This window comes from Mandrillus leucophaeus, unplaced genomic scaffold (genome assembly GCF_000951045.1).
Source record: "Mandrillus leucophaeus isolate KB7577 unplaced genomic scaffold, Mleu.le_1.0 Scaffold394, whole genome shotgun sequence".
NCBI lineage: Eukaryota > Metazoa > Chordata > Mammalia > Primates > Cercopithecidae > Mandrillus > Mandrillus leucophaeus.
The window spans coordinates 71,205-85,269 of record NW_012104187.1 but is presented as its reverse complement, the minus strand read 5'-3'; the positions used below and the strand labels follow the sequence as shown (position 1 = coordinate 85,269).

Below are 14,065 nucleotides of genomic sequence, written 5' to 3'. Positions count from 1 at the left end.
AAAAATAAATCCTTACCACAGAAACACTTTAGTGCACTGTTATTGGGAAAGTTATTTGCTATGTATAATGGGTTCTTTAAAAAATTTTTTTTCTAAGATGGAGTTTCACCATATTGCCCAGGCTGGTCTAGAAGCCTTAGTCTCAAGCTATCCTCCCACCTCAGCCTCCCAAAGTGCCAGGATTACAGGCATGAGCCACTGCATCTAGTATAATAGGTTCTCGATTGCAACTATTAATTCGTTCCTAAATATCTGCTGGTTTAACCACACACTTTTTGAGACAAGCAGGTAGGCAGGAGGTACGCTGAGTAACAGAAGCCGACAGTATATTTCTCTATTGCCTAAAAATCTTAGACAAGTTAAAACTGCTCTATTTAAAGTAAAAATTTAGGCTGTTCTATCAAAGAATTCACCAAGATGAAATCACAGATGAATATAACTTTGTTTTTATATTATAAAGACTTTCGTAATTATCCAGCACATTTCCCCACATTTTGCTAAAGACTAATAGTTGTGACTGGGCTCTGAACTTTAGCAAAATGTGGGGAAATGTGCTAGATAAAGACTAATAGTTGTGACTGGGCTCTGAACTGGGAGACCTTGTTGTCCATCCTCTCTAGCTTGCTGGGTACGAGCAAGTGATTCACTTTTAAACATCTCAATTCCATGGCAAGAAGCAATTAGATTATACTGTCTTTAAGATTTCCTTAAGGGTCTCTTTACAATTCTATGATCATATACGTGTTGGGGCAAATTACTCTACTTTTCTACAGAGACTGTTAGAAGTAGTTACTCATATCATTGGGATATCCACTATATTACAGGCATGATATAACACCACTATAGATAAGATGAAAAGGCTATTGTAATAACAGGTTAAGAAAAATGCACCTAGAGAAAGGAAAAGCAGGGATTTAACAGAGTTAACGGAACTGTTATAGATTAAAGAAGTCTAAAGGGATTTGACAATGAAATGCAAGGAATGATCCTTGACTGCATTCTGTATAAGGAAGTAAAGAATATTACTGGGACAATCTGTATAAACACTGCACATTAGATAATAATGTGTTGTACCTACATTAGTTTCTTGAGTATGAAAATTACTCTGTAATTATATAGGAGAATGCCCCAATTCTCTGGTGATATATGCTGAAGTATTTAGGTGTAGTGTTACTCTTCAAGTAACTATCAAATGATTCAGAAAAATCTCTACAAGTTAACTATCAAATGATTCAGAAAAAAAGTGTGAATTTACAACTGATAAATCTAGGGTAAAGGATTTGGGTGCTATCATTTTAGCAGCTTTTCTGTAGGTTTAACATTTTTCAAGATAAAAAGCTGGGCGAAAAGATGAACATCACAAGTAACAGAGACATGATAAAATATTTTTGTAAGAATTATAATTTAATCATATGGAGTCCTATTATGATATTTAAACATGATACGTAAAATTCATGTCTCATTACAAAATATAACAATGTTTTAAGAGGTCTGACAATTCTAGTTGCTACTGCCTCAACAGAGCAAAATTTAGATCCACTGACTTGACAACAAACTATTCAAAAAGTTGTATAATTGAGGGAACACAGATTGTGTAAAAATATTATTAAAAAATTAGTGATTTCACTGAAAAGGCAAGACTATAGTGTAAAAATGCATAACAAAAAAATTGATAGTAATTCTGAAATATTTACAGATGATACGATGTTTGGGATTTGTGTAAAGATGGTCCTAGAGGGAGGGAAGCAGGTGGCATGCAGAGGAAACAGAGCTGGCCGAGTGCTGATAATTATTGGAGCTGGAGATAGGTACAGGGAGGCTTCTCGTTTTATTATTCACTTCTGTATATGTTAGGACCTAATTTTCACATTAAAGAATGGCCTAGATCTTTGTATTATGCCAAAACTGCACAATGAGAAGAATATGAAGTTTTGAGTTTCTATTCCAAGTCAAAATCCAGTATTCTTCTATCATATATTGTTTTAGGAATTCATTTTTTATTATACTTTGTTGCTCTGTGTCATTAGACACAGAGAGGAATGCATTTGAATATCAACCATAACAATCAACAATTCCCCCCTAAAATATTTCAAATTGTATGAAACAATTTACCTTAGATTTTGTTGAGTCACTAGTAGCTGAATCTGTGAAAAGTTAAAGAAAACATGGTCAGTATTAGCCAATCTTTACTGCTTTCCACAAACAATGCAAAACTTATGGAAAGACAGGCACAGAACAAAATGTGAAAGCAAAACTCAAAACAATAGAACACAGTGGATAGTCAGAGCTCACAAAGATGCAAGCTGCACCACAGAAAGCCACCGCCATGAAAGGATGCTGTGAATTGTAGGCAGAACCAGCTCAATGATAGAAATGGCAAAGGAGCCCTGTACTAAACAAAAACAGAAATACTCGTGTTTATTAGATTTTCTAAATATTAAATCTAGCAATAAAGAAGCTTGAGGACAGTGTAACAACAATGTTTTTTGTTTGTTTTTTTATGTACCACATCCTGTATCTGAGACTGATACACAATGTAGAACTTTTAAGAGTGTTGGCCGCCCTAGCTACAATTGAGACACTCATACTGGTGTGTTTGATTTTTGTCAGACTTAAATTTTCTAAGCATTATTGCTGTACACGTATGGATGCAAAAGAGGCATTAAGATAATCTTGCTTCCAGGTCACTTTGGTTTTACAATAAATAATATTTATCTTTGTGCTTCAGACCCCAGTTCCATAGCAGTGCAGTGAGGGATCCTTTTGACTAACTTGCTACCAGTTTTGCAATTATCTATTAACAAATGCTATTATGGAAATGGAAAAATGGAGACCATAATTTTACTGTCTGGCAAAAACTCAGATTATACAATTATAAAGAGGGTAGGAAGGGGCTAGCAATATTCAGGATAATACCAATTTTGCAGTTTCATCTTTCAACATTAGGGAAATTGGTTTTCAGAATAATGAGCTGAGCCCCATGCCACGCCCCTTTTAACACATGGCTAAATGCTTTATGACTTTAAGAACTGGTAGACCATACCATGCTATTTCTCCTCAGGGTCTGCTTCAGAAATAACAAGAAACAGCAGAAAAACTTTTAAGAAAGTAGTATTGATCTGTTTACAATAATCTTAAGAGAAACTTTACACCACAGATCAACTATGTTTGCATTTACAAGAATCGGGGGTTTCTGCAGACAAGGCAGCTACAGTGTGGACAACAGTCCTCCTTCTTCCTACAGTTCCAGCTGTCCATCAGGGACATCACAGAATCCACTAGTGACATTACCGTGTGATAGACTCCTCCCACTTCGCCTGTTCAACATCAGTATAGATTTGCCTGTGTCAGTAAGAGCTGAAAAAACCCTTTAGGACTAAAACAAGAACTAGAGACAAAGGGAGAACATTGTGTAAAACAACATGCTAGATTAGTGCAACAGTTTGGCAGGAGAAAGTTTTCATTCAAAAGAGCCTAGAAGAACTAATACTTAACCAAGCATTAGGGTGGCAACAGGAAACGGAAGAAAATAAATCTCAAATAGGCTGGCTTTTACTGTGACAAATAAAACACTGTTATTTATGAAAATGGAGCCCATTACCAGTTCAACAGATTTAACTTGCTGCTTTTAAACAGAACTCCTGGCTCAAGAATAAGAACTACTTATACAGCCCAGATCATACTTTCTGCCATCACAGCAACCACATACTCAGTAGCATATATCTGTTTTACCTTGTGATGACTATTACATGGAAACTGTGAATTTAAAAAAAAAAAAAAAAAAAAGAACAAAACAGTGGTTTGCATGCTCATTTCCCTCATAGTTCCATTCTGACAAACATTACATTACAACTGCATGCACTGCCAATGGCATTAGAGTCACTGGAAGATAATTCAGATCAATCGGAAAAGGAAGATTAAGGTTTTTTATTAGTAGAAAGGAAGAGAAAAAGAAAAAAATCATAAGTAACAATTCACTATGATTGATTTGCTCTTTTATATTGTAAGAATGTAGCTTTCAGCCTAGAGGTCAAGACTGCCCAGGCAAGAGTTACCTGATACATCTCCTGGGGAGACTCCTGTCCTTCCAATGTTGGTGAGTAAATGATCTATGTTTGGCACTGGCTGGGAGTCTACTGTGCTTTCCTCCTGCACTGTTGTCTATGGTTAATAAACAAAGATCTCTTCATCATCTCTTCAAAGATACTTTCTTTAAAATTTAAACAACATTTAGTAAAAGACACATTACTAAGTAAAGCACCTGTGCTTAATGTTTTTACACTGTTTACGCATAATTATCTGCAAAATAAGCACCGTACTGGTATATTCATTGGATCAGAAACTGAGCTAGAGACCTGCTTCCGGGGCGCAAAGCGGACAATAGCATACAAAGCAGGAAGTTGACATTGTTGGCGCACCAGGATCTTGTGTCCCAAATGAAACTAACTGAGTACAAATGCTGACGGACAATACTTACAAGAGGCTCATCAGCACCTTCTTCTGTGAAAAACCAGTCATGCTAAAATTTAAAAAAGGTAAGAAGAGAAATTAAACAAGCCTTTAAATATATTGAGATCTTGGAGGATAGTACAGAAAAAGGGTAATTTTCTTAGGGAAAAATATTACAACCAACCTCTCTGACCACATAGTGGCTGCCCGTGAAAATGAATTTTCTTGTAGGGATGAAGCATGAACTTACGTGCTGGATGAGCGTTTCTACGATCTTGTACTGGTCAGGCATGTGGGTGACCATGTGGGTCATGTTGTCTTCTGATGTTCGAACAAGGGTTGGACCAAACACTATTGCTAGGTTTCTTGGTTCCATCTGAATGGGAAATACCAGAATTTTTCTTAAAGAAGTAGGCTGAAATTCCCATTGTAGGATTTTTGGTGAAAAAGAATATAAACAGAAAAATGGCTTTGATGTAGATTTAAAAAATGCTTTCTAGCAAGGTTTTTTTTTTTTTTTTTTTTTGAGACAGGGTCTCACTGTCACCCAGGCTGCGGTGCAGCGGCATGATCATAGCTGACTGCACTCTCGACCTCTTGGGCTCAAGTGATCCTCTTGCCTCAGCCTCCTGAGTAGCTAGGACTATAGGTATGTACCACCATGCCTGGCTAAGTTTTAAAAATTTTTTTTTGTAAAGATAGAATCTTATAATGTTGCCAAGGCAGGTCTTGAAATCCTGGCCTTAGCTTCCCAAAGTGCTATGATTCCATGTGTCAGCCACCACAAGTGGCCTAGTTCGGATTTTCAAAGCAAATGTGTACAAAATGTTTCTTCTGCATTAATGATAATGTGCATTGCATAATTAGCATTCATTTTTTTTCCAAGAAGTCTTTGATTGAAAAAACTGATTTGGTTCAAAACGAGGGTTACCAAAGCTGGATTAACTGATAAAAATGTTAAAATCAAAGGAAACAAAGCTTGCAGAAGATTACAGGCACACCTGTAGTCCCAGCACTTTGGGGGACCGAGTCAGGTGGATTGCTTGAGCCCAGGAGTTCAAGACCTCATCTCTACTAAAAATAGCCAGGCGTGATGGTGTGTGCCTGTAGTCCCAGCTACTCTGAGGCTAAGGTGGAAGGAGGTAGAGGCTGCAGCTTGGGCGACAAAGTGTGACCCTGTCTGAAGAAAAAAGGAAAAAAAAACAAAACAAAATTCCCTCCCTTTGAGAAATGAAAAGTGGAAGAAATATGAAAGGTTACAGATCTTCCCTCTAGTACATCAAAATCACTAATGTGTAAACACCCAATGGTTGGAAATATTACTTCTGACCCATTTTTACCTGAAACCAATCTTCTGAAGCTCTTTGGTTAGGTTTGCTTTGCTCTGAATGCCTCACTCTTTTGTATACTTCTCTGTTTATGCATTAATTTCCATAGACGGTATTCCTTGTTTAATTATCAGACTGTCAAAGGTATGGATCTTTTGCTTTCCTTCATTAAATCTTACAATGTCTGATATATTTTGAATTCAGTATTTGATTAAAATAACTTTAATCAACCCTAATAACATATCGGGGGCTAAAAATCACTACCGAACTCAAAAAGCCAAACTGGAAAAAAGGGAAAAGCAATTGCTGCACACCTAACATGTTAACTAGTGTAGCACATACCTAACGACACCATCACTGCAGAGGAATAAGAGGAAATTGTGTTGAAATCAGGATTTTTCTAGAGAGTTGGCTTGGTAGAAAGAAACTATGTGTGGGAAAGGTGTACTTAAAACTGGGCACGCAGAAATGTTTCTGGTCTCCCTCTTAGAATATGTACTCATCCTACTCTTCAATCTGTGCCAGTGTTGGTGGCTCAAAAAACACAAGTCTACCACCTCAAATGCCTTATGTAAAATTTTTACTAGATTCTTGACTATGATTTATGTTTTTAGACTAATGATAACATGCATTAATATTTATATGTATACACAGTAATATTTTATCTGGGTAAACAGTTTCAGCTGGTTCCTACATAAAACTGATAAAATAGTGTACAGTTTATTCATAAATTTAAAAATTCTATTTTTCTTTAATATTCCATAAAATACCATACCCCTTCTTCAAGATTCAGTGTAATTATATTAAAGACACAAAAAATTCTGCAGTAAAAACCTATGCTAAAGATTAATTCAGTACTTTCTAAACTAACTAGACCAACACTCTTTTCTCTGTACTGATGAATGATATAATAGATTTCAGGAAACACTGACATTAATTGGAGACTACTTCAGCTACAATTATATTGAAAACTCTTTGGCTCCTACAGTATGAATTTCTGGAAACAGTCTAGGCTTTCATTTCCTTTTTTTTTTTCTCCCTAACCATTTTGTAGCCCTATCACTACGGAGGAAATTGAGCATCTAAAGGAAGTAAGCTTCTTGATTTGCAGGTAATAGAGGTTGACACTCTTCTCATATCAATCCTTACTACAACTTCCAGAACATGCACAACGACTAAACTGATCTATCTAAATCACTCAGAAAAGAGTGTCAGCAATATTCCTGAGCTTGTGGTATTCTTTCATTTTCTTCTCCAGAAATTAAAATGACTATTTCAGTACTTTAAGAAGTAATGCCCTTGAGTTAGAAAATCATCATTTTACAATCTCTGATGATATAATGGATTTAGGCAATAATCATCAAAAAACTAAGTTAAGACTACAACCTGTCAACCAAAATACCATGTGTAGACCTTGTGTGGATATTGACTTAAGCAAATAACCCTACAAAGACAGTTTTACAATCAAGAAAAACTGAATGGGGTCGGGCATAGTGGCTCATGCCTATAATCCCAGCACTTTGGGAGGCAGGTGGATTGCTTGAGCCCAGAAGTTTGAGACCAGCCTGGGCAACATGGTGAGACTTTGTCTCTAACATAACTTTTAAAAAAAGAAAAACTGAATGTGAACTGAGTATTAGACAATATAAAGAATATATTTTGTGGTGTTAAAAGGGATGAAAATGACTTATCTGTTTATGTCTGTTTTCACTGTATTCTATTTGGCCTTTTGACTGTTGTAGCGTATGCATATCTTACCTCTTCAAAATACTGATATACAGCTGAAAAATCAGAGCAGTAAAATTTCTGACTTTTTCATTTTTCTTACTGAATAACCATACAAGAAATCTTTTAAAATATCCTTTTAAAATGGTGACAACTGGTATTTTGGGATCTTTTGCTTTTAAAAACAATTTTAAGAAGGACTTACCCAGTTTGATGTTGAATTTATAAACCTTTTATTGACTATTTGGCATGAAGTAATGAAGCATATCTTTTAAACTAAAGCCACTAAAAGTACATTTCTCCAATAAGCCTTTAACATACCTTATTTTTTTCTGAATTTTCTGCCACTGTCTTCAGATGAGCTGAAAGGAACTTAAGTGTTTCATAATGATGTTCAGGCAAATCGTGAATCTGAAACACATTATTTTCACAATGGATTTAGAGGCTGAATTTTAGTTGTATCCCCCAAAATATAAAATAATACCTACTAGTCTTTTTAATGTTTTCAGACGATCTAGAGGATCTTCTTTACGATTGGCTTCAATAAAATCAGCATATTTATCTGATGACAAGAACAATAAAACAAATTTATTTTAAATTGCTTAGGTGAATTGTAATCTAGTTTCCCTTTAAGGATTAATTTTAAACCACAACATAAGAAAGATTTCTACATAGTCTTTGAAATGTAAATCTCTAAAATGTAAGTTCCCTGCAGGAACCATCCTATATTTACACAGCCTGTCCATTCTTCCCCCACCCTCCAACAACATGTAGTAAAGTGTCTTACATGGCATTTAAATACTTGGCTTGACTGAAAAAACATTTTTCTACTCATTGTACCTTATTACGTCAGAAGCCATTTGAATGGTAACAATAATATTAATTTGGCTGCAAATATGTATGAACAAGATAATACATATGTTAATCAACCTAAACAACTTTTATGTTTTTAATATATGAGGGAGAACTCAACAAAGCCTCCTGTTTCCTTTGACCAAGACATTTTGTCCTGGTTCAATGGAATATTCTATGGTTTTCCAACTGTAACTTGAACCATTTCATCTGGTATCTACCTTTCATGGGAGTTAACTCACCATTTGTGAAGAGAGGCTCAGGGAGTTTTCTGAAGAAGGATTTTAGTAAACTGCTTATCACATTCAAATCTCGCCATTTCTAGGTGTACAAAATAGAAATACAGTATTTTCATATCCAATACCACCAAAGGGAAAAAAAAGGATCAGTTATTCAAATAAGCAAACTTACATCATCTTGTATATCAATATCAGCCATTCCCTTGTTGAGTTCTTCTTGCATACTTGAGATGGCTGCATTATTTCCAGGAACTCTATAAATACCTGTATATTCAAGACCTCTTTCTTCAACTAATTTGCAACATATGTCAACTATTAATGGAATATACTGAAAAACAAGAAATAAACATTTTATTTAATGCAGCACAAATGTTTAGTAGTTGTATATCACAGCTAAAATGCCCCTTTCGTCCAAAAGGAAACATAAATTGCTGTTATGTATAAAGAATAGAGACATTACAGATCTGGGAATAGAAAAAACCTGCAAGAGATATTTGAGACAGTAAGAAGAGAAATAGACTGAGAGAAAGAGGGACCCCCAGAGAGATAACATTCTAAAAAGTAAGAACAGGTAAGGAGAATGTGGAAACCGTTCAGCTGAATAAAGAGACAGTCAAGAAAAGAAGGAGGTGAGAGTAACATCAATTCATGATATGAATCCTAGCATAAATATATACACACACATTTGCATGTATTATACTTTCTTAATTAGGTCCTTGTTCTCATCCTTGTTTTAAGATGCTAAAAGCAGAAACACACATGATTTGAAGATGAATTGTTACCGACCATTTCAGACACATTCCTAATGGTCGAATATTCAATTTCAGAGTCAATACATTAGAAAAAAAGCATTACAGGTCAGAAATACTTAGGGAAACTAAAGTTTGCTACGAAGAGGAAAATAGATTGACAGTCTCTGTTGTCTGAAAGGCTGTATACTCAGATCCCATTATAATCACAACTGAATTGATGACTTTAGGAAATCCGGTAGGCTGGTGTCTCCTACCCGATTAGTATGAGCTGGTGGGCAGTCATCTAGTCGGACGCCGAACGTTCCTGTAGCAGTTGGCTTTTTCTCAAATGTCTTTCTCATGATACTTGGAATGCCTTTTCTCCATGTGCCTTTGTCTTTTGGGGGACTGGTATCATCTTTTGATTGCCAGTCAAAATAAAACAACATAATAAAACGGAAATGAGTGTTTAAATCATGACTTTAAAAACATTTTATCAATGTTTACATAAATCCAAGTCCTGTAATATAAATAATACATCCTATATTTAACAAAAATATGTTCTCTTCCATATAACTTATACTTCTTCATTCTTTTATAATGTGTGCTATAATTTTCTTTAAAACAGCAAAAAAATAAATAAATAAAATCAGTGTGTCATCTTTATAGTGAGACTTCAACAAAGGGAAAAATAATAGTTTTATTTCATAAATGATAGGACCTGAATCCTCCGAGTCATTTAAATTTGTAATGTCTCTGATTTAAGTATTGTTTGTATTTTCCTTCACTTTCTCTTTATAATGAAGCTAGTGTCTTGGGCCTAACAAAGGGAAAGGCCCAATGAGCCCAGACCAGGCCTACTGTGAATTTTGAGTTAGTTGACATGGGGCCTGGTGAGTAGAAATGGTACAGAAAACATAAACGTACCTCTCCGATGCCAATTTTAAATCATCTTATTTACTTGTTAGAAAGCTAACATCAATACCTTTACTGAGAAGTTTCCTTTCCGACTCTTCCTTCGGAGAGTGTGGGCTTTGAGTCTTTGGCTCTGATTTAGCACCAAGCAAAGTTTGCCTGATGCTGAGACTCTGGCGAGGTGTTTTTGGCAACTGCTCTGCTTTGCTGTTGAAGGAAATGACATTTGTTAACTATTACAGTCATCCTCCTCTATCTGTGGTTTTAGTTACCTGTGGTGAGCCATGGTCTGAAAATACTAACTGGAAACTTCTTGGAATAAACAATTCATAAGCTTTCAATTTTGTACAGTCCTGCCCAGAATAAGAATCATCCCTTCATCCAGAGTAGCCACACTGTATACGCTACCCACCCGTTACTATATGGGAAAAAATATAGTGTAGAGAGGATTTGGTACTATCTGCAGTTTCAAGCATCCACTTGGGGTCTTGGAATGTATCCTTGCAAATAAGGGGGATGACTGTACTGATTTTATATCCAAATTAACTGCAGGCAAGGTGGGATTCTCACCTCATCAGACTGTTATATTCTTTTATTCTTCGACTAATTAGATCCCTGTTAGTGACTCCAGTGTCCTACAGAATAAATAAAGTAAAATTAGAAAATCAATTCTAAATATCAGTAAGTAAGTGATGATCTTTACTCTTTTGAGGCTTTGTATTGTACTGCTTTGCTTGTTTAACAAAAACATTACTATCATCTGTTCTCAGTGGAGCTGTTTCAAAGCTTCTATTCAACATCATCATGTGACAAATGTTCCAAGTGCCTCCCAACATTGCCAAAGGGTTTTGTTTCTTTTCTGTATCCATGCAATACCTAGGATAGTACCAGCAAGTAACAAGTTTTCAATACTTATTGAACTGATCTGTCCATTTAAAAATAAATGACTACGAAGCAGTCAGTGTTTTCTCTAATACCAGAAAGAATGATCAGTGTTTAAAAAATATACGTGTAAGTGATTTTTCTTCAAAAAGAAAAAGAAATAATATAGGTGGATAAAAGATGGAAACAGACTGCCAGAATGTGTTAGTGACTAATTTGTAAGGACAGTGAAACCAAGGATCAACTAGTATCAAAAGTGGCAGTTACATTACCAGAAAAGAAAAAAAGAGAAAAGCTTAAAATTTGCTTGATGTTTTTTTAACCTCTGTGAGTTAACTTGTATAAAATGCTATATGGTAAACCCAGAGTTGACCATAACGTGATCCTTTTATTCCTATTCATTCCAATTATACATTGATATTGAGTGGGGTTCTCAATTTTTTTTAACTTGCCTCGTTTTGATTGATACAGTTTACAAAGAATACAGTCTTTAAATACAGGAGTAAGTTATCTTGAATTTAAATAGACCATTCCAACTTATCAGCTGAGAGATCATATGATTAAGATCTAGAATAAGACTGCCTGGATTTAAATCCTACCCCGATGCTTAAGTCGCTGTGTGACCTTAGGGAAATGATTTAGCCTCTCTTTGCCGCAGTTTCCTTATTTGTAGAATGGTGGTGATGATAATAGGACACATTCATATGGTTGCTGAGATTAATGCATGTAAAATGTTTAAAATAGTATGTGCCATATGCTATGTGCTCAGTGAATTACTGTTTTCTCATCTATGAAACTGGGGAAAATACTTGTGTACCTGTGTCTTAAGATTAGATGGTGGTGATAATAGCTCACACCGAGTAAATGTTTATTACCTGGCAGGCATTCTTCATATGCATTACCTCATTCAGTCATCCAAACGGCTACTATGTGTCACAGAACAAGTCATCTGAAGGAGTTTTAACAATGACAGTCTACTGCCCGAGAGAGTGCCTGACACATAGTAGGTGCCTGTTACACAGAACTCCTCTGAACTATTACTTAAAGCTGAAATCCACATCTAAGTTCTTATTCTCCCTGTTTATTTTGCAAAAATTCAGGTCTGATGCTCTCTGTATAGCGGGTAGTTGTACAACATAGGTTGCACTGATAAAGATCTGGTGTTACTTTTTAACCACAAACAAGGCAGAGTGTAAACTACCAAAGGAAAAAAGCACACTTTTCCTATGGTACACGTTTTAGTACTTTGAATTGGATATAATGGAAATGACTAAATTAGAACATAATCTGCATAAGTTTACATTTAATGTAGGCATTCCTGAGTACTATAAGAGAACTCTGTGCCCCTTTTTTGGTTATAATAAATGGGCATGAAAAGTGAAAACACAGTGAAGAAAAAACTGTGTTAATGATAAGAAACTACTTCAGCAAATGCTGACTTAATCATTGCTAAATTTGCTTGATAAAGTTTATAGTCATACGTACTTTAAAAACCATCTTTCCTGTTGAAATTCCTACTGTAAAAATATCTTGATGATCATAATTCTCAAATCCCTAAACACTTCTGCATGAAAAAGAAAAGCTGGGCTAGGCGCAGTGGCTCACACTTGTAATCCCAGCACTTTGGGAGGCCGAGGCAGGCAGATCACGAGGTCAGGAGATAGAGACCATCTTGGCTAACATGGTGAAACTCCATCACTACCAAAAACACAAAAAATTAGCCGGGCGTGGTGGCGGGCGCCTGTCGTCCAAGCTACTCGGGAAGCTGAGGCAGGTGAATGGCCTGAACCCGGGACAGGGGGCTTGCAGTGAGCTGAGATCACGCCACCGCACTCCAGCCTGGGCAACAGAGGAAGACTCCGTCTCAAAAAAAAAAAAAAGCTGACTTATGATTTTTGAAAATGCAAGTTTTCTTAGAAACTAATTATTGTATGACAGTAGGCTATATCATATTCTTGACTGTATAATTCTATTAACAAAAATCATCAGTATCACTCTGCATTTATATGGTTATTTATACTGGTAAGTATGTTTACTGTAACTTAAGCACTACAACGATCCTGTCTTTGAAAGATGGAAATGGATCTGGAATAACTTGGTCACAAACGACCAGGACTAGGAATGTAGTTCACTGCTTCTCGGTATGCAGAATATATAAATAACCTATGTTTCTAGTTCAGTGATGGTGATTTTCCAATATGTGAAAATAATATAAAATAGGTATGTCTGAGTTTTCCATCAACTGTTCTACATGAAAATAGCACATTATAATTTTTTATAAAAATGATGTATCATATTCCTTAGATCTTTGTAAGAAAGTGTTGTGAAAGGGTCACATTTCTCCAGCATTCCTTTGAACACCCACCTCTTCGTTTAGGTTGCTGCTGTCCTGGATCGTCTTGATCCAAGCTAACATATCGTCTCTGTCTTCAGCCTGAAACAGGCATTCGCAGTCGGATGTGGTGAGTCGAAACACATTTTTCCTCTTGGTCTCACTGTAAGAGATGTCTATCAAGCAAGCATTAACACTGATGGGCTGCTCTTCCTCAGACGGAGTCGTCTGCTCTCTTTTATCTTTGTACAGGTAAAGTGAATGACCCCGAAGTACAACGTACATCTGTTTCCACGGCCGAATACTTCCACCAACTCGCTAGAAAACATGCGACATTGCATGAATAGTCAGTATTTGGCTAAATCTTTGTGACAGGATAAGCACATTAAGCAACACCCTTCCTCTGCGCTTATACATAACTAGTGTAGCAGGTGGCAGATTTAGCTCAGTACCTATTTGTGAGGAGAGGAAGATAAAAATTGTGGACCGTAAACCGAGTTAGGCAGTGTATGCATATCAAAGTCAAGGACAGTGAAATCCCAACTTTAGTTGGGAAGGCAAAATGAACAAAGCAAATCAAAGAAAACAAATGTAGCAAAATATATCAAAAAC

The 14,065-nt window shown here is 36.0% G+C and overlaps 1 protein-coding gene across 1 annotated transcript in view; it reads right to left on the bottom strand.

Annotated features, from left to right (window-relative positions):
- Positions 1 to 14,065, bottom strand: part of ARHGAP21 (Rho GTPase activating protein 21) — an 86,212-nt gene that overhangs the window by 9,249 nt on the left and 62,898 nt on the right. The window contains exons 11-22 of the mRNA XM_011991309.1: positions 13,487 to 13,771; positions 10,810 to 10,874; positions 10,310 to 10,446; positions 9,600 to 9,742; positions 8,766 to 8,921; positions 8,597 to 8,675; positions 7,991 to 8,064; positions 7,824 to 7,913; positions 4,700 to 4,825; positions 4,478 to 4,519; positions 4,056 to 4,161; positions 2,113 to 2,144 (exon numbers count right to left, since the gene is read on the bottom strand). Coding sequence (XP_011846699.1) covers positions 2,113 to 2,144; positions 4,056 to 4,161; positions 4,478 to 4,519; positions 4,700 to 4,825; positions 7,824 to 7,913; positions 7,991 to 8,064; positions 8,597 to 8,675; positions 8,766 to 8,921; positions 9,600 to 9,742; positions 10,310 to 10,446; positions 10,810 to 10,874; positions 13,487 to 13,771 — 1,335 coding nt within the window. The remainder of the gene's footprint in view (positions 1 to 2,112; positions 2,145 to 4,055; positions 4,162 to 4,477; positions 4,520 to 4,699; positions 4,826 to 7,823; positions 7,914 to 7,990; positions 8,065 to 8,596; positions 8,676 to 8,765; positions 8,922 to 9,599; positions 9,743 to 10,309; positions 10,447 to 10,809; positions 10,875 to 13,486; positions 13,772 to 14,065) is intronic.